The following is a 21572-nucleotide window of genomic DNA, read 5'->3' on the forward strand; positions in this document are numbered from 1 at the left end:
AAAAGGTTACCGTCCACGTGACTACTTTCGCCCAGACATGTTTTCCCTCGCAACCCACAGACCTTTGTTTACATTTTGGTTTGGACATGTAGTTAACCTTTGATCCGAATGTATTCCATATCTGATTGGCTGGTTTAATTTTTATCTGTCAATCATTGATTATTTAACAATTCTTATTGGTTGATATTTGGTGGGCTGGTCTTGGTAACCATTTCGCGGAATGTCGCGCCAAATAATGTCTTGACAGATTGGATTTTATACCAAACGGGTACTAAATTAACTGACTGCAATAACTATTGCAATGTCCACGGTAGCGGTGCACCCTGTTTAATAAGAAGATCCTCGCAACAAGGCTAGCTCAAATGCTAAATAACATTACTTCCTAAGAGGTATGTACATGAATATTACGCAAATGATTACTTAGATTATATCTGATACTGGCAACAAGGTAAAAAAAAAAAAAAAAAAAATACCCCGTTTTAAATTAATTTAGGAACTCATAGTTTTTGTTAAAACAAAAACCACCGAAATATATTAAATCACAACTAGATACAAATCAAATTAGTTAAAAAATTACTATTATTTGTTTGATATGGTGCATTAAAATAATAATAATAATAATAATAATAATAATAAAAATATATATATATATAAGGCCAATAGGGACGGGGTAGTGAACGGGGCATGTAAGTCAATACTTTTCTAAAATCCACATTTACTACGTCTCTGCGGACTAGGGACGGGGGTGACATGGGATGCGTTACTAAACGCTGTTGGGAAGGGTGAGATTGTTTGTCAAGAGTTTCTAGGATCTGATCTATCTTAAAATAGTTGAAAATGTGTGTGTGTCTGTGTGTCTGTGTGTCTGTGTGTGTATGTAACGTGATAGTTGCCATAACCCTGAACCGTGAACGCCACTCTAGAACCGCTGCTGAATAATATATCTAGCTGTGATAAATGGTTTGTAATATTCTGTAGAAAAAAAAATCCAGGGTTAGAATTGTTTTGATAGATATAAATCCTTGATGAAGTTTACCGTTTATAAATATATAATATATATATATATATATATATATATATATTTTTTTTTTTTTTAAATAATGAGGCAGGATCGTCATGATGGGCACCGCCCCTTTTTTGTTTCTGGTAAACATTTGAAGTACAAAATTGTATTTTGCGCGCGTAGCCATGCTTGTTTAGATTATACAGCTTCAGCCCAGTTGGGGCCCAGCAGGTCACAATCACGCGCCAATTTTGAACGTGCAGTACAGACGAGTTGAGTAACGCGGAAAAATATATGAATACTAGTAGTTTGCGTAAGACTAATTACTTCAGGTAAGTGTACAAATATATTTATGTGGACTATATATTAATTGTGACATATCTAGCCATTAATGTGATATAGTTTGATTACACATAAAATTATTGTAGTTAGTAGACCCACACAATAGATTAGTCGTGTTGGTGCCAGTGTGACTGTCGATTTCCAAGTTGTTTTATTCATGTCAGCAGACGTTATGGATAACTCGTGTTTTAATGTAAACATTTTAAGTTTTGAAGGATTTTATATCACACGGTAAGTAGTAACTGGGATATAATTAGCAATAAACAATAGTATAATATGAAATAAATGTTAAACACATTTAAAAACATTTCAACTCAAATGACAATGTAGCATAGAACAAGCATTTTTTTTAAACACTAGTTAAAAACCTTTTTTATGTAAACTGAAGCAAATGGATCTAATTAGAAGAAAAATAAACAAAAAGTTTTAATTTGAAAAATGACGATTCCACAGGTATTGCAGAGGCTAATTTCGTGGTTTTGGCAAAAACACGTCTTCACCGTATCACACTAAAATGAAGCAGTATAACAAACAAAAAAAAAGGAGACAATTTTACTTGTTAGCTCACCAAACTATCCTCACAATTTCAATATTTTTAGTCACTCCACTGTATTTTTAGCTGCCTGTCAAACATGTGACCCGTCTGTGAAATGTCAAAAAGTGAAAACTTCTTATAGTGTTGCTACATATTAATAATCAAATTATATATATTATTTCTACTAAGGATATATACATAATTGGTGATAAAATTTACTAATACTCATACAAATTTACTAAACTGTTTATTTATTGGTATACAGTGTTCGAGATTAACGGTATCCCGATATCCCAGGGATACCAGAATTTAATTTTGGATACCAGACTTCAAGAACCCAGTATCCCACCGGGATACCATATAATACTAAATTCTCAGGTGGGATACCAGATTTTGAAATGTTAGTATCCAACTGGGTAGTATGGGAAAAACCAAACATTTATGTATGTATTTATTGAGCTGAAAGGCTTTCCCATCACCAACATTTTACAACATTACATGTATTTGCAATTCAGTTGCACATAGTAATTTGTATATAGCTATCACACACACACACACATAAAACATGCATTAAATAGAATATGATAAATGTTTTGAAAGGTCACTAGCCACAGGGCTAGTGGGTTTACAAAAACACTGGCCCACCAAGAGAAAGCACTGGCCCAAATTCCTGATCAATTATAACTGGAATTTTTATATAATTTGTAACATTACAAATTTACAAATATAAGTTATAACAGTAAAATGAAACAAACAATTAAATCATGTTGTAATTCTCATTTTACGCCAGACAAGCAAGAGCATAAAACACACAAGAATAAAAACCATGTCATTAAATTTGTCCAACGGTCAAGAATTATTAATCAAGTTCCACCACCTCTTCCACAGAAATTCACACTAGGAAGACTGTGTTCATGTACATGGAGTCACCGGGTGTACCTTTTGCACACTCAATCTAGTGTTGAATACTTTCTTCTGGATCAAAACTTTCTATTTCAGGGCCAAGATGCATAATGCACAGTACAGACTGAAGAGTTTCCTGTGACATTCTATTTCTTTGCAGTGTTTTTAGCTGGTTTAGTTTGCTGAAAGACCGTTTACAAGCAGCAGTTGATTTTGAAAGCATCTTGTTACAAGATTATGAATCGAGTTTTGATATCAGAATTATTTTAAAATCCAAGTTATTATGACTTAAGACAACATTACTGGATGAACAAACAAAAATGGTTTCAAAGTTTGTTTTGGTTAACGACACCACTAGAGCACACTGATTTATTAATCATCGGCTATTAGATTTCAGACATGTGGTAATTTTGTAATATAGTCTTAGAGAGGAAACCGGCTACATGTTTCCATAAGCAGCAAGGGATCTTTTATATGCACTTTCCGACAGACAGGATAGCACATATAGTAGCCCGAGTACTCTGACTGTAAGAGAGCTAGACGGACATTTGGACATAAATACGCTCTCATTACAGTCAGAGACCAAGCTATGTATTATTTTGGCAATTCCTGACAACCAAAAAGTTGGCAAATATTTCCGCTCTAATACCACAACAATCCTATGTTTGACGTCAAATACCTTTACATCGATCATTTTCGAGTTGATTGATTAAAAGAAATTCAGATATTAATCACTAATACACACACTACAGAAAGAAACCTGACAGCACCCACACTCAGCTAAGCTTCGGCAGAATTCTCAGTTCGCCGACCTATATCGTGACGATGCGTCACATGATCGCCCACTCAGTCATTCCGTCTTCCAGGGGCTGTTTCAAAACGACAAGTGCCCGACAATCACCCAAAAAAGTAAGTTTTTTGTAACGACACCACTACAGCACATTGATTCATTAATCATCGGCTACTGGATGTCAAATATTTGGTAATTTTATCACTGTGTTAGAGAGGAAACCATTACCCAACTCTTCCATGTTGTAACGTCGCTTGGTATGAGATGGCCCCTGTAACTGTTGCAAAAGGTGGAATCGCCCAGTGGGCGATCATGTGATCTACGTCACGAAATAGGTCACCGAGCTTTGTAATTCTTGCGACAGTGTCACGAAGCGTAGCTGAATGTGGGTGCTGTCGGATTTCTTTTTGTAGTATGTGTATTAGTGATTAATATGTGGATGTAAAGGTATTTGACGTCAAACAGGATTGTTGTGGTATTAGTGGAAATCTTTGCCAACTTTTTGGTTGTCGGGAACTGCCAAAAAAATACATAGCTTGGTCTCTGACTAATGAGAGTGTATTTATGTCCAAATGTCCGTCTAGCTCTCTTACAGTCAGAGTACTCGGGCTACACATATACAAGTCGTGGTGCACTGCTGGAATGAGGAAATAGTTTCAATACCTAAATAAAACAAGCATGTTTTTAGTAATGAAACAAAAAACGCAATTTTGGCTAATTATTATATTTTATTTTAATTTATGTAAAGAAATCTACAATTTCTTTTATTCACACTCAGTGATTAAATATGTTCCAAAGACACCCCCCCCCCCCCAAATAAAAAAAATAATAAAGAAGTAAACTTTGAACTAGAAGTGTGCAATTGTTCTACAACTATCACTGAAAACTTTTGGCTAATGGCTGTATATTATATTATTTTTATTTCTGTTAAACACTACAAAAACATTCTGGTCCTCAGTGACTCAATACTTTTTCAATGTGATTTATTCTTCAAAAACAAACTAATTTGGTATTAATTAAACCTATAAAAGCTTTATTGAACGTCTACCACGTTATTTATATATCATTTACGGACGTATAGCGATATTATTAGTGACGTGTACGTCCAGATAAGTTATGTCCCTTGCAAGGTATTCCAGAGAAGTTACGTCCCTTGCAAGGTATTTTTCCGGTCACCATAACTACTCGGTACCAACGTTTCATAAATAAACAAACTATGAATACGGTTGTTTTAAAATATGTGCCTGGTGAATATCATTTGTTAAAAGTATTTCCCATCATATTATAAACATATGAAGTTGCGTCTGGATGTTTAAATGCCTTTAAAGTGTTTATCAATGTTTGTAAAAAAAAAAAAAAAAAGTCATCGATATCTACTTCGCTCTAAAATGGCAAGAGTCACGTGATTTCATCGCCCTAGTTTACATATTCGGCACAATTCCCATTATTACCCAAGTCGTTAATGTACGTAAAGATGTATGTAATCTGAGACGCAATCTTGTCAAAATGGAAAAATGCGTTTAGATTAGCGGCCCTTTGCTTGCTCGTCGCTACCAAATTTTTGGATAATGCTATCCTGGTCCACCTTCAAGCATCCAAATAATTAAAATATTAATAACATTATTTTACTAAATTTAATTTAATATTTTTTTTGTCAGTGAGTTGACAACAGAACATTGCAGATGGCGCTATTTCAAGTAGTCTGGTTTTAAAATGTAATTTTGTAAAAATTGTTAAAAAAAATAATGATAATAATAATAATGAATAGTGAGGGCAGTTGTTTAAAACGGTAGCAGGTCAACTCACCCAACACGGTGTAGTCAACTCACACCATAATTACCGTTTTCTTAATTAATATATACCAATATTTTAAGCAATAATGTGCATTAAATATTGTTGAATATGCACACCAGTTGGGAGTCCAAAAGCCTTGCCTGATCATTGCTTTGAGGAAATGAGGGGCAAATCCACAAACATTAAAATAGGCTTGACAGATCATTGTCAGGGCTTGCTCTGGGTGAACAAAATATTTCGCCAAATTGTCCATCAAAGTACAAAAATTGCAGAAATCAAGAATTATTTTCAAAAAAATGTCAGTACATAAAATTATTTCGCCAAATGCAAATAAAATTTGCCAATTGCTTTCAAAATTTGCAGTTGGTGAATTTGGCAAGTGCCAGAGCTAGCCCTGATTGTAATAGAAAGAAAGAAAGAAATGTTTTATTTAACGACACACTCAACACATTTTATTTACGGTTATATGGTGTCAGACATATGGTTACGGACCACACAGATTTTGAGAGGAAACCCGCTGTCGCCACATATGCTACTCTTTTATGACAGGTAGCAAGGGATCTTTTATTTGCGCTTCCCACAGGCAGGATAGCACAAACCATGGCCTTTGTTGAACCAGTTATGAATCACTGGTCGGTGCAAGTGGTTTACACCTACCCATTGAGCCTTGCGGAGCACTCACTCAGGGTTTGGAGTCGGTATCTGGATTAAAAAACCCATGCCTTGACTGGGATCCGAACCCAGTACCTACCAGCCTGTAGACCGATGGCCTGCCACGACGCCACCGAGGCCGGTGATTGTAATAGATTGTTATTTATCCGATATTAGGGTCTCCTCAATATAAAGCCATTTAATAGGTGATCGTAATAAGTTAATAACAGACATTCACTGTAATATTAACAAATAAAATGACACCAAAGTTATAGATGTCTATTTTTTAATTTTTTATTTTGTCACAATTATTTATGGACTAAAGTTTTGGGAGAGTTGACCAGCATTCTTTAAAACTGCAATATCACCTCCATAACCAAAGACCTAGCATCTTTTCTGAAGCACAATATAGTTACAACTAGTTTTAATAAATTCTAGTCAGGTTTCCTGTTAGTGTTACCAACTCTCCCCAGTACTTTGTCAAATTCCAATCCCTAATCATCATTTTATGTTTACTCCAACCAGCTAATGCATGTTCGTAGAAACTTTGTACATATTTATTTATTTTTGTACATGCTTGCAAAATCTAATTTATTTTTTAACTTTTTCAGAAATGGCATTGGTTGCAGAACACTTTTCCCCAAAGCTTGGGACTTCAATATTGGATGATGAAGAATGTGATGATGACATAAAACTTGACCACCGTATACCATTTAGTGAAAACATGGATCACAGTGATATAAATGTCAGAACTTCTAATGTAGATTGTAATCAACAAAGTTACAAATTATTTAATAGTTTAAACAAAGAAAATAATGAAAATGCAAACACAATGTTGTCATTGAAACCTAGACATCTAGTTGAAAGAGATGTTTATGATCAAAATAACAACAGTCGACCAGTGACTCCAACAAATTCAGGAAATTCGTGTTCAGAAGAAGCGCCTTTGACTCCAACTGCTAATTTGAAAATGCTCTTCAGTGCCGTTAGTCCTGAGATCAGAAAAATGCAAAGTCAAATAGCAGCAAGTCAGCAAGAATGTAAATCACAAGATACCAATGATTATGATTTTGAACTTCTTTGTTCATCGCAAGAGAGTGACAATGGGAAAACATCAACAAACTCAAGAAAAGAAAAATCCCTTGGTCTACTTTGCCGGAAGTATTAATGAATTTAAATATTTTTTAGTCTTATTATTAGTTTGTAACCAATATAAGCGTAAATGAGAAACATAGCAGAGTGGTTGTCTGAGGTGAAATGGGTCATGATTGACTGCCCTCAGCAGACACATTTATGTTTTCATGATCCCGACAACTATCTCACCCGTTATATATTAATGGCAGTTGAATGACAATGAAAAAGTGCAGTGGTGGGATCAGTTGGTAGAGTGCTTGGCAGTTGAGCGTTTGGGTTGTAGACCTGATCAAGCCCCAACAGTGGATGCATTCTTGGATTTTTGTTTCCATCCCATGTAGCAGAAATTTAGTAGAACATTGTCAAAACCAAATAATATAGTTTACAATGGGTTGAAGTATCGTTAAACAAATATTCCCTTCTTTCAATAAAAATATACCAAAAATACCTGTTAAACTGTTTATTAAGGGCAGATTTTAAAGTCTAAATCAAATTTTTTCTCTTTACCTACCCCCCCCCCCCCTGCCCCGCCCCCCAAAAACAATACATTCAAGTAAAATAGTTAAAAACTGTTGTGTGACATTTCATCCATATCAGTTACATCTTTGGTAGACGGATAGAACCACTGGTTCACCATATGGTGAATATGAGACATCTACACATAACTCGTCCTTTTGCCATTACGCTAGTGTTATTTAAACAAGGTACACTATATAAACAATTTTGGTATGGTTTCCACAATGTAACAGTAATACCCACCACCACCACCTGCAATGCACTTATAGCATTTAATACTAGACTACAGAATTTACAATTTTATAAATTAAAAATGTATGGGGAAAACCGATTTTATTCAGTTGAAATAATCTAAATAGAAACTATCTTGAATAGGTATTAAAATTTAACTAAATTTGTAGGGTTTATCCTAGTGAACAACACTATTTAAAAATTAATCAAAACTTTTAAGTTATGTGTAAAGCAAATTGATGACCATTGAAGAATGATGAAATTCCAATCATTTTCAAAAACTAATTGTGAATGACTCCTTACCGCTGCATTTTGACTCTTGTATTTATGCACACTGCTTGAACACGAGAATGTGTCAAATAGAGCAATATTTTAAAAATATTACCTTGGGTGAAACGGCCCACCAACGGCAACTTTTAGTGACTTCTGCAGCAAATCAACATGACCTATTGCAAAAGCACAAATGTTAAATACTAGCCAATAATATACACCAGGCATATACTGTTCGCTATAGCGCAAATGTGATACTCCCAGCCTACAGCAATTGCTGTCAGTGCCTTCGTTAAGTTTGAGACCTGTATACTATATTTTACTAATTAATATATTTGCATCTTTCAGATTTTTAAGCAAATATCCTCAATTTCCAAATCAAACTGAGAAAATAGAGCTGTCTCTAGATGAAGTTGCAAAAGACCTCCGTAAGTAACTAAGTGTTATGTTTTGTTTTGTTATGTAGGTTTTGAATCACACTACAGATTTATATTATTAAATGAAAAATGTGTTCTGAAAATTGTCAAAAACATCCTTTTTACACAATTATTTTTAAGAATTGTAATTATGTGTTTGTATGCACACATATATAAGTAAATACATACCAGGTTTGAGATTGTCTGATATAAATTGACTCACTTTCAAGAGTCGCTATTTATAAGGGATTACGTCACAGGGCTTCTAGAATTTTTATAAATTCACTAGCCATGGGATCAGTGATTTAAAACATTTACTAGCCTCGATTGAAAATTCACTAGCCCTACTTTAAGTTCATACAATTTTAGTAAATAATTTAGCAAAAATCTGATATATGTCACCTAAAGAGATATAGCTTAAAAACACAAACATTGGGTTGTGGAGGTGAGGGGCAGGATATTCATATTTACAAAATAGACTTAACTGCAACATATGACACATTTTTTTCACTATCTGTTGGGCATGGCAATAGTACTTATTTACTAGCCCAACATTGAATATCACTTGCCATGGAAATGGGGCTTCCATAATCTAGAAGCCCTTCGTAAGTTGTTAACTGATTGAAAATCAATTAACAGCTACTATTTAACAAGTTACATTTAGAATTATGTAGTACTCAATCTCTGAACTTTTCATATAATGATTTTCAGTTAAATTTTTGATATTTGATCCAGGATTTGATTTTCTATACTTTCCACAAGTATGCCAGCTATCATACATACGTTTTAATAAATTATTTTACGAGCACCTGTAAAATTATTGTAAATGTATCAAAAAAAGGACAAGATCAAAAATACAAAAAAAAATTGTACATTTTACAACATCATGATAATGTGTTGGGGCTGGAGAAGGCCAATTCAAACAATGCAAAGATGTCACCTGCATGGAAATCAAATGCAGTGATTGGCGAAAATGCCTCACCACGTCATCTGATTCCCAGCAGTTGAATATTGCATTATAACCCAATAGTGTTAAGTAACTATTTAATTACTTTGTTGTCACCTGAAACTGAATTATAATCAGTATTTTGGAGTAGTAGTAAAATGGAACCATTCAAAACCCAAATGTCTAATCTACTGCAGATGCTACATATATGTTGTCTAGACTTGTGTCTAAGAAACAAATCTGGGTAATGACACTTGACAGTTGGTAATGTTTGGTAATAATGAAGTCTGTATCTTGATGTGACGATTGTATGCTTTTGATTTGTAATTCAAATGGCAAGAAGGGTGAAATAAAGAGAACTTGATACAATTTTATTAAAATAAATGACGCGTAAGTCAAAAGTGCAAGTCACAGGTAACAGAAATATCAGTACACCTGGTTTATGCATCATCACAAACCCTGTACTTAGTTTACAATGAAATTTATATACACATGCACATTATAGATGTGCCAGATTTATATTGTTTTAATAAGCTAGTACACATTTAATTTTTTATTATTATTTTTAAACAGATGTTGAACGTCGAAGGATTTATGACATCGTTAATGTTTTGGAGAGTGTAGAAATTGTGAGCAGAGTTGCGAAGAATAGATATGCTTGGCATGGTAAAACCAATCTGGTGACAACTTTAGCAAAACTGAAGGTAATGTTAATTACTAATAAATACTGACGTTCAAAAGATACTTTACATACATAAATATTGTTGCTAATTGAAAAGAATCAATTTAGAAACCATCCTACAAACACTATGCATGTATCACGAAGAGTACTGATTTTATAAATTTCAAATATGTACCAATAAAAACACTTTCATATTGTACCATTTTAATTTTTTAATATAACACAGTTACTAGCGTTGTGAAGTTTCTTTTGGACGTCAGTATATGCAGTCCTCGAAATTCGCAGAAGCAATCGGCAGTGCTGTCGCAAAAGCTATTGCAAAATTGATTTGCGACAGCATTTCATTGCCGTCGCAAATCTGAGAGTGGTGAAAAGTCTGTAGGCATTTTTCTCTGAACTCTGTCCAATTACAAATCCCAGAAAAAAGCATTTATAATCTAGTGTGGCCCAATTTTTCCTCAATTAAGATAAATCGGTTTATTCCAGTATAGAAGCGTACTAAAGTAAAGTTGAGATGTCATCTTTTAGCATATTACTGCAGTGGATCATAGATGAATAATTTTGACAGCATTAATCTTTTCTTTAAAATTGCTGCCATAGTGCTGTTGCAAAATTGATTTACGACAGCATTTAACTGCTGTAGCAAACTTGTCCGAATTTCAAGGGCTGTATATGTAGCATATCAAACAGGCTGTAGTTAAATATAGTTTTTTTGTAAATATATTTTTGCTTTTGATTAAATTTCACAATGTATAAATATTTACCTAAATTTAACAGTTATTGAAAAATTTAGACTAAAACATTCTAACCAAATTGAATTTTATTTTGTTCAAAAGGCAAACAAATCTAATACATTTTTCACAATCATTTCAAGATCCACAACAATTTTGGAGGTAGTTCCCGTACCATTTTAAAAAATTATTTTTGTATTACATTTAATTCACAGGCCTGTGGGTCACACTTACAAAGTTTGAAGGTTTATAATTATCTGAATTTTCTTTAATATTTATATTTCAGGTATTAGCTCAGAAAGAAGGATTTGCAGAACAAATAGAAAAAATAAAAGAGCAGGAACTGAACCGCGAATTGGACATGTCAGATAGTGGGTCACGGTGTTCAGATGAACTAGTGGACAAAGGTTTGTGGCAAGCAGATTTTCAGATGAATAACAGAAAATATTTAAATTAGTCTTGCAACGATAAGCCGGTATACCATGATGTTTCATAAGCTTGATATGAACCACTGTAAAATTATTGTTTCCTGGTATCTTATTTGATGGGGAAATATGCAAACAAACAAAAGAACCCAGCATGTTATTAATTAGCTATGACATGAAATGGCAGCCAGGGATGCTTTTTGTCTTAGGAGATCTTATCGAAGTCGATATAGTTGACCATCCTACACATTTTTTCTTTTATAAATAATTTCAATTTGGTTTGATGTGAAAAGTAAGTGTTTTGATAAAAACAAACAAAAACTATTTTTGTGTGCAGTATAGAAAATAATCTGCTCAGAAATAAATAACCTGACTCAGAGTTTCTGCCAGAGATTTATTCTAGGGTATGCCCTCGATGGGCTGTGAATTCTACCAGCACTCGTATCCAAGTTGTAATAATTAAAAAAATCATTTCAACAATGTCATTATGTATAATAAAAATGGCTTTATGTGTTTGTTAAATGTACAGAACTACATGCCAGTTGATTTCCCGTGTTTTTGTATGCGTTTATAATGTGCAAGAATTTTATATCACAAGACTGCATATAGTGGTCAAGTGGTATTATAAATCTGTTACACTATAAGCGAGTGCAATAAATAACATGGTGGAAAAAGAGGTGGTTATGATATTGTATTTATTACATACCACCTTTGTATAGTATGATTAACAAAAGTTTAAGTAACACAACTTTCTTCCTGTGAGTTAGTCATGATGTCTTCAAATGAACACATGAACTGTGCATACAAAAATTTTTGTATTATGCATATGTTCAATAAAATATTTTTTTCTTCATTCCTTCCTACAGTAAGAGTTAATGGGTATGTAATAATAACATTTATTAGATTATCCCAAGCAACTTCCAAGTTTTGTTTCAAGTATGATTGCAGGTTAGAAAGTTGGTTTACGAGTTATGTTATATGGCCTTTGAAATTGGGTGGTGTGTGTGTGTAAATATGTCAATGATAATCTTGATAAGAACTGAATTAACATAAGTCATTATTTAACCAATTTTATTATTACTTTTTCAGTCTCTTTTATGCGGAAAGACAGATCTTTAGGAATCATGAGTCAGAAGTTTCTAATGCTTTTTCTGGTTTCTAAGCCCAAAACTGTAAATCTTGATCTGTCTGCCAAGCTGCTGATTGGTGACCCAAATATTGACAGAACTGAGAGTTCCAAATTTAAAAGTAAGTATTTTGTATGCAGGCATTGAATTGGGAGAAGTTTTTTTAAATTTTTTAATTTAAAGATTTTGGAATTGTAAATTGATTTTGCGATTCTATCTTGTAATCTGCTTCTTACCCAAAATCTGGCTTTCCTGGAAGCTCAGAATCATACTAAATTTACCGCCTGGTAGACTGTTTACAGTTAAAGATAATCTATGATTTTTGTGTAAAATTAGTTGCTGATTTATGTATGGAATTCCCTGCTTTATGATTGAATTGATATTGCCAGTCTTTTTTATCACTTTGCACAAGACTTAACAATGCGTCCGGTTTTTTTAAAATAAATTAAAACAATGTTTTTTTACACAGCCTGTCATGAAACTGCAATGGTGAATGGATAGATCTCATTAAGAATTTGAATTTTAGTACTTGTAAGTGTAGGTGGTGATCAAACAAATTTGTGACACAAAGAGGGTTCTTACGCGTCATGGAAATCCTGGAATATCCTTGAATTTTGTGATTTAAAGCATTAAATTTTATTATGTCCTGGAAATTTAGGCATAAAATTTGGTGGTTTATAAAAAAAAATTGCATTTTTACATTTGTTATCCGCATAACCTGTCTAAATTCAGACAACAACTTGTTATAAAAACATTCATGATTGACCATGTTCTGGAAATGTCTTTGAAGTTTGTTTTTTCAAGTGTAAGAATCCTGGCAAAGAGCCCTCTAGTGACTAAAACATTTCATACCATCTGTATAAAAAAAAAAAAGAAGTAGATGCCACCTGGCTCCTAGATGGAAAAGTTGACATAGAGGGCTAAATAATTTATTGTTGAAATTCCATGCCACATAAATTATAGAAAAATTATTATTTACCTACTTCTCAAGTACCAGGTTGGCAGACCTTGGCATGAAAAAAGCCCCTGAGGGTAGCGATTAATTGCTCTCCTAACCTAGATTACATTGAGCCATTTAAAATATTACCATAATGATGTGATATAAGGTAGCACTAAACCAAATAATTTCCGGCTGATACACCAAACCTTTGATGGAGAAGTTAACACCACAAGTCCTTGGTTGTAAAAAATTTTTGTGTCATCTGGGCTACAAATGTATGCAGTTTTATTTCATCTATACCACTGTGAAGTAGCCTTGTGCTTTGGAACATGTATGGGGTACCTGTAAAAAAAAGTACTCTTAAATTTTGTGCGAAACTAGGGGTGTTGTAAAAACATCTGGTTATATCGAAAATGAGCCATGAAAGGTACTATTTTCTTCAGTTAATACTTTGAGGTAGGGGTTGTACTACTGATATTTATGGGTCATTGTTTGGTTAATATATTGCATATAGTGTTTTTAAACAAACGTTAACATGGTCACCTATGGGATTTATTTGGCATAGTCATTAAATTTACCATATATTGCCGTGTATTAGCCGACTCCTTGGATAAGCCGACCTCTTAGTTTGACCCTAAATATCTAGTACAAAATCATCGGCCTTGTGTATAAGCCGAAGTCATCTTTTGTCCAGTTGTATGTTGTATCGATTTCAATAATACTGTCAACAAATAGACTTGTGCTTTTTTTGTTCATTATATTTGTTTTCCCTTTAATTATTACAAAAACGGTAATCGTGATCGCAATCAATGTGGCAATGCTAACATCTACCATCATACCATGCCGTTAAAAACAATTTAGAACTGATAAAGCATAATAGAAAAATAAACAATTCAAGCTGTAACAACATAACACTGCACACAAGTAATTAATTTATTCACTGGACAGCAAAAAGTAAAATCATTGAGGCATGTTTAATCCCCCACTACACACACAGAAACAAAAGATCATGCGGTCCATGACTAGCTGTTCACTGTATATGGTATGGTCATGTGACAATTGTGGGAGTAATTATCGTCCTGAAATTCATGTTATGTTTTTTCAGTCGGTAATGTTAATAATGAGCTTAATTTATTTTGGCATTACTTTACAGTTTAATGCACCCTCTCAACAAAACAATAATATTAGAAATATAATACTTGTTTGAAGAAAAACACTGTTTTGTATCTTAAATTTGCTATATGAAAGACTGGTCCCAGCACAGGTCAAACAAAGATGGCGGACAGTTGGAAAGAATATGTTTTTACCATTGAAATGACAATAAAACAAGTAATTTTTTATTATTATTCATCAAACTTATAATGCATTCAAGAACAAAAAACTGCATAATATTGCATGATGGAGTGTTTTATTTATACTGTGCACAAATTATTGTTACTTAATCTGTGAAAGGCTAAGGGTCTGATCAAAATTTATAAGTCGCGGTCGGGCGTATTTTCGATCGGAATTTTATACTCCAATTTGTTGCCTCCGTGTATAAGCTGACTCTCTTCTTTTGGAAAGTGTTTCTAGACTTCAAAAGTCGGCTAATACACGGCAATATACGGTACATGCTAAGGGGAGATAAAAATGACTCCTAGAACTAGTCTCAGGAAAATTAAAAGGGAGAGTGATAGCTCCCCTTAGACAGTGAGGTCTGAGTTGGTATTTCCAAATCCCACCTGTAAAAATTACCAAAAATGTCTTGTCATTCAGACTTCTGCTGTAAAACGAATGTTATTTTATACTTTTTGCTCAAAACTGAATTTCATAACACGACTTCACTGATAAAATTTCCACTGATCAGTTCATGGTTCGCACGATCTTGAAAAGTGCTTGAATTTAGGAGTTTAAAATGAAAAGTGCTTATTTTTACTTTTGGGGGGAAAAGTGCTTGAATTTCATGTCAGTACGACTAGTGCGTCATTTTAACCAGAAATTACGGAACAATCTTGAAAGAAATTTAGCATTTTTACTTCCGTGTCCGCACTTTCATTCCAGCACTCGCGACGTTCCACGACCTAAATGTACTCGGCCCATTCCGGGACAAATGCCTCAGCCGAGATTTACCGATTATTGATTAGCGTAATAGCCTCGTTTTGAGAACTGCAAACAGTAGCGAGATGACACGGAATCACTTAGATTTTGAAGTTTTTGCAAGCACATGTTGCAAAAACATGCCTAGTGGAAAGTGTGTTTTTAACAAAACGTGGTGTCGAAAATATGCGTGGATCAGAGAGAGTAAGGATGTATCAAAGGCTGTGTGTTTCTGTTGTCGCAAGGATATTAATATTGGTGCCATGGGCGAGAGCGCACTCAAATCACAAGAAAACGGCGAAAAACACAGAAAAAACAAAGCGTCTATATAAACATACATTTTCTATTAAAAAATATTGTTCAAAAAGGCTGGTTAAGGTTTGTATTTATGGTCCTTGAAAACATAAGGTAGGTCCTTGAAAAGTGCTTGAATTTTATGGGTCCTTGCCTGTATGAACCATGCAGTTAGTAAATGTCAATAATAAATGATAAATCATTCTTGTGGAATCCTAAAAACAAGTATGATTTACTCATGCTATTTTTCCCAGTCCCATCAGACATGAGACCCTGGCAAAGTATCCTGGATAAAACCCTGTAATGTTTCGTTTTGATTCGGAATGGTTCTACATTATACTATACATTTCATTATTAAATACTACTTCTGGTTATAAAATTTAAGCAAAATAATAAAATATTTTCATTAAAAATGTCATAGTATTACATAACTGATAATTAATGTGTAATTATTTGGAGATGAAAGTAATAATTAGTGTTTTCTGGCATTACTGAAATTAATCTCACCAAGAACTAAACAATGCTTGACTGGTCACTGCAAATGTCGCAACATGTCTTGATGTAGTCTGGCGCCAAAGTAAACCAAAAGACCAAAAAGGTGCTAAATTATGTAAGCATGACTGTTATGATTATGTTTTGGAAATCTGAATAGGTTCAAAATATTACAATGACTGACACCACTGCTAATAACCTAGCAACTTCAACGTTTGGTGAAAAAAGGCTCCATACCATATTTTAGGTGGATGATAAAAAAAACCCAATGCTCTTCAGATGAAATGAATGTGTCGTTCAGACATGCAACCACCTCAAATGTAAAGGAATGCATACAGTGTATACATGTTCTAATATAGTAATAACACTAGAAAATAAAAACAAAACTCAAATTTGGCTATATAATAATGAACATGCAATTTATAATGTTCTTTGTTTAAATTAGTTTTATTAGAAAATGTTAACATTATCACCAATGGCAACTGATTTGGTGAAATGTGACTGGTTTCTGTTTGCCTACAGTGTATTAAAGTACAAATAATCATTTTATTCTGTTTAACTTAGTTTTGAATAGGACTAAGCTGAAAGGTACATGTATGTATGAAAGTGATATATGTTGATGTAAATTTTGCTTTCACATTTTACTTTAAAGTTACTTTGCCCTATATACTTTTCTTTTGGGTAGTAGTTGCTTCTTGTTCTCTGTTAACTTGAGTCTTGCTATAAGATCCAACTTAAAGTTGTTTTTTATTTTTGCAATGATAAATAGTTTTGTAGGATGGAAGTGCAAAATTATAGCTTTATTATTATAATCATATAAACGTAAATTGTATTTTTTGCAGCTAAAATTCGACGTTTGTATGATATTGCCAACATTCTTACAAGTCTGGAGCTGATTTGTAAAATCCACGTGACAGAAATTCGGGGTCGGAAACCTGCATTTAAATACATTGGTCCAGATGTGGATGACGTGCACCTTCAAGATCTAACTTGTAAGTAGACCAAATGCTTTTTATTAGTCCCCTACTGGTCCAAGCAGAGGGGTCTATACATTTTGTCTCTATCCTCTGCTGTCTGTCCAATTATCTGTCTGTCCCACATGTAGTTTTCCAGATGTGTTTTTCACAATACCTTCAGATATTGAGCTGAAATTGTGTGTAGTTTTATCATGAACTGTTACAGATGTTTGACTTTTATGGTGGTTTACCCATTTTTAACAGTTATGGTACTTGAACTTGAATATATATATACTCTTCAAAAAAAGAAACGCAAAAGGGTACAAATGGGTTATAACTCCGATTTTATGTTTCCTACCGGTTCATGCTTTGTGAATATAAGGTCATTGCATGTCCCAAACACATTCCCACGGTTACATTCGATAAAACGCAGCTACTGTACAATAAAGTTCCAAAATGTGAATATTCGCAAAAACGCAGCCACGTGCAAACCATGTCACCACTGCACGTGCGTTGTCTGCACGTGCAACATGAACACCGACAGTATAAAAGTGCAGGGTGTTCGCTTGCCTGGCCTCTGTATCTGGCCGACAGTTGACAATCCAGGACATGCCACGTCTCAGTGAACCGCAGAGAAACAATGCCATCGGCCGACTAGACGCAGGCGAATCGAGAACGGCCGTTGCCAGGGCATTCCATGTGTCCCCAAGCACCATCTCCAGACTGTGGGACCGTTACCAGCAACATGGATCAACACGTGACCTCCCTAGATCCGGTCGACCACGGGTCACTACCCCCGGGCAGGACCGCTACATCCGGGTACGCCACCTTCGGGAACGATTGACTACTGCCACCTCCACAGCCGCAGCAATACCAGGTTTGCGCAGGATATCCGACCAGACCGTACGGAACCGCCTACGTGAGGTAGGAATTCGTGCCAGACGTCCAGTTCGAGGTGTCATCTTAACACCACAACACCGTCGACTCCGACTGCAGTGGTGCCAGATTCATCGACAATGGCCTCAACTGCGATGGAGACAGGTGTGGTTCAGTGACGAGTCCCGATTTCTGCTCCGACGTCATGATGGAAGATGTCGCGTGTATAGGCGTCGTGGTGAACGTTATGCGGCAAACTGCGTGCAGGAAGTGGACAGATTCGGCGGGGGTAGTGTCATGGTGTGGGCAGCCATCTCACACACTGGCAGAACTGACCTGGTCCACGTGCAGGGCAACCTGAATGCACAGGGCTACATTGACCAGATGCTCCGGCCACACATCGTTCCAGTTATGGCCAACGCCAACACAGTGTTCCAACATGACAACGCCAGGCCTCACACAGCACGTCTCACAACGGCTTTCCTACAGAACAACAACATTAATGTCCTTCCTTGGCCATCGACATCACCGGATTTGAACCCAATTGAGCATCTATGGGATGAGTTGGACCGACCCCTCCGACAGCGACAACCACAGCTCCAGACCCTGCCCGAGCTGGCAGCAGCCTTGCAGGCCGAGTGGGCCACCATCCCCCGGGACGTCATCCGTACTCTGGTTGCTTCAATGGGCAGGCAGTTGTCAACACACGCGGAGGCCACACCCGGTATTGACTCCAGATGACCTTGACCTTGGTGGTGTGTCCTATCACTTACTCACAATGGACTAGAGTGAATTGTGAACAATCCTGCAACATTTGGTAATTATCGGACTCACCATTCAATAATTAAATCAATTCTCCAAATGTTACGACAATGTGGTTTTGTGTTTCTTCTTTTGAAGAGTATATATATAAAAAAAATCTTGACTTTTGTTTTTGCAATGTCTCAAGATATTGAGCTGAAATTTTATACTGTTACAGATCTCAAGTTTAACTAACATGGCAGTTTATCCATTTTTCACAGTTGCGGCCCTTAAAGTTGGGAGATACAAAATTTCTTGGGCCCTGTAGGGGACATATATTGCTTTAGCAGTTCTGCTAAATATTCTTGTTATTTCTAGAACTAGAAATTCCATCCAATCTTTATGAGAGTAATAGAAAAATTATTGTTACAAAATTAATGCTCAAGCAAGTCATGTGGTATTGTTATAATTTCGTTGTTCAATTTTCAGACTGTTGTAGTGATGGATGTCACAGACCCAGTTCAAGGCATTCTCTATTAGACTGTGTGAAAAATTCTGACAACAGTAAGTTGAAATACCACTGGATCAGTTAATTAGGATGTGGATCAGTTAATTAGGATGTGATGAGCACTTTACTTTTGATTGATGTTATAAATGTTTTGGGGAAATCTTTATATGTAAAAAAAATAAATCTTTATATGATTTATTTCAATTTGTGCAGGGATGAAAGTCCATTTAAGCAAAATCAAAAGCTTGTAAATTTCTGTTTTTTAATTTTTTTTATGACAGAATTATTTTATCGTTTGACAAAAATGTCTGATTACATAGCTGAAATAACAGACAGGTTAAAAAGGCTGGTTAGCAGCAGATTGTTTCAGAATGTTTTGTACAGTGAACACATTCAATGCAATTCAAACCCTGCACTTGTTAAATTTGTGTATTTTTGTACCCATTTATCTATGTAAACAATTACTAGTATTAACTTAATACGTTTATTCAACTTCTTTGACTTGTTTAGGTCTTCATTTTAACTAATTTATATTGTTTTTTATTTCTAGTGACCTCCTTGCTGTCATCTTTCCGTCCAATTCAACCTGCTCTAAAGCAAAAGTTAGCTGCATTGATACCAAGTATGTCTATTTTTTAAACAGCCCTCTATGTTAACTTCTTTCTAGGAACCATGTTTATATACATGTACATTCGTCACAAGTGTTTTTTAATGTGAAAATATAAACCGAGTTTATGTTAATCAGTATTTGTTGAGGCTCTGCTGAGACAAATGCCAAGTCTTCTAGAATTTTTACAAAATCCACTAGCCATGGGATTAGTGATTTAAAAAATGTACTAGCCACGATTAAAAATTCACTAGCCCTACTTTACTTAATACAATTTTTTTAATAGTAATTATTGGATATGTTACCTAAACAGGGAGATGGAGATTAAAAACACTAAAATTGGGGGTGGGGTCGGGATATTCATATTTACCAAATAGACTTAAATGCAGTATTTAACAACTTTGTTTTTACTAGCCATTAGGCATGGCAATAGTAGTTATTTACTAGCCCAACATTGAATATCACTAGCCATGGGAGTGGGGCTACCATAATCTAGAAACTCTGCAATTGCCTATTAACTAGACACGGTTGATATTTTACATCACAAGTAGTGAATTCTGTTTATCCCATAACACTTCTAAGATTACATTTTAATTCAATATTTAGTAAATCAAAGTTCTGAAGTCGCCTCACCAGTAATATGATGTCACACTTTAACTAAATATAGTCAAAATGTTACGTCGGGTATACACGTCTTATTGCCTGTAAACAAATGGCCCAGTGGTAAAGCACTCGCTCGATGCGCGGTCGGTCTGGGATCGATCTCTGTCAGTGGGCCCATTGGGCTATTTCTCGTTCCAGCCAGTGCATCACGACTGGCATATCAAAGGTCGTGGTATGTGCTACCCTGTATGGGATGGTGCATATAAAATATTCCTTGCTGCTAATGGAAAAAGAGTAGCCCATGAAGTGGCGAAAGCGGGTTTCCTCTCAGTATGTGTGGTCCTTGACCATATGTCTGATGCCATATAACCGTAAATAAAATGTGTTGCGTGCGTCGTTAAATAAAACATTTCCTTCCTTCCTTCCAAAACATTACCGAGTTAATAATGGTAAATATCTACACACACATACACACTATTTCAATATATTTTACTTTTTCCCCAGTACTTTATTGTGTTTGTCTAACATTATCACTGTTGTATTTGTTTTCAGATAAAACACAGAAAAAACATAAACAAGACACTACTTTTACTCACAAATTTTCTCGTCATGCATCTTTTGAACAAATTTGTCAAGTGGCCGAGAGTGAGAGATCAAAGCTCTATGGATGCTCATCAGAACCATCCAGTCCAGTACAAAAACTCAATTTTGATGGTAAATATAGCTTTAACTTCATATTTCTTTTCCATTTCTAAACATTAATTATTTTTGTGGGTTTTTCTAATTTTTCATATTTTAGATTAGTTAATGCTGATTAAAATTAGGCAAAAAATTGAAAAAGTCACGTTTACTTCCGGGCATTTGTGGCCGACTGTCCAGTATTTATGTCCATTATTCCTAATATCAATGGTTTTCTAACCAGAATTTAACCCAACCCCCCCCAAAACCCAACTAAGATTCATATCCCAATATTTGCCATTGGT

At 34.9% G+C, this 21572-nt stretch overlaps 1 protein-coding gene across 1 annotated transcript in view; it reads left to right on the forward strand.

Moving 5' to 3' along the window:
- Positions 1 to 1252: 1252 nt before the first annotated feature.
- LOC121370784 overlaps positions 1253 to 21572 on the forward strand; it is a 28044-nt gene continuing 7724 nt past the window's right edge. Inside the window, exons 1-10 of the mRNA XM_041496250.1 lie at positions 1253 to 1335; positions 6630 to 7179; positions 8518 to 8597; positions 10105 to 10235; positions 11231 to 11351; positions 12459 to 12617; positions 17141 to 17290; positions 19361 to 19435; positions 19930 to 20001; positions 21142 to 21303. Of these exons, the coding sequence (XP_041352184.1) occupies positions 6632 to 7179; positions 8518 to 8597; positions 10105 to 10235; positions 11231 to 11351; positions 12459 to 12617; positions 17141 to 17290; positions 19361 to 19435; positions 19930 to 20001; positions 21142 to 21303 (1498 nt within the window). The 5' untranslated portion in view covers positions 1253 to 1335; positions 6630 to 6631. The remainder of the gene's footprint in view (positions 1336 to 6629; positions 7180 to 8517; positions 8598 to 10104; positions 10236 to 11230; positions 11352 to 12458; positions 12618 to 17140; positions 17291 to 19360; positions 19436 to 19929; positions 20002 to 21141; positions 21304 to 21572) is intronic.

Source organism: Gigantopelta aegis, chromosome 4 (assembly GCF_016097555.1).
Source record: "Gigantopelta aegis isolate Gae_Host chromosome 4, Gae_host_genome, whole genome shotgun sequence".
NCBI classification, from domain to species: domain Eukaryota; kingdom Metazoa; phylum Mollusca; class Gastropoda; order Neomphalida; family Peltospiridae; genus Gigantopelta; species Gigantopelta aegis.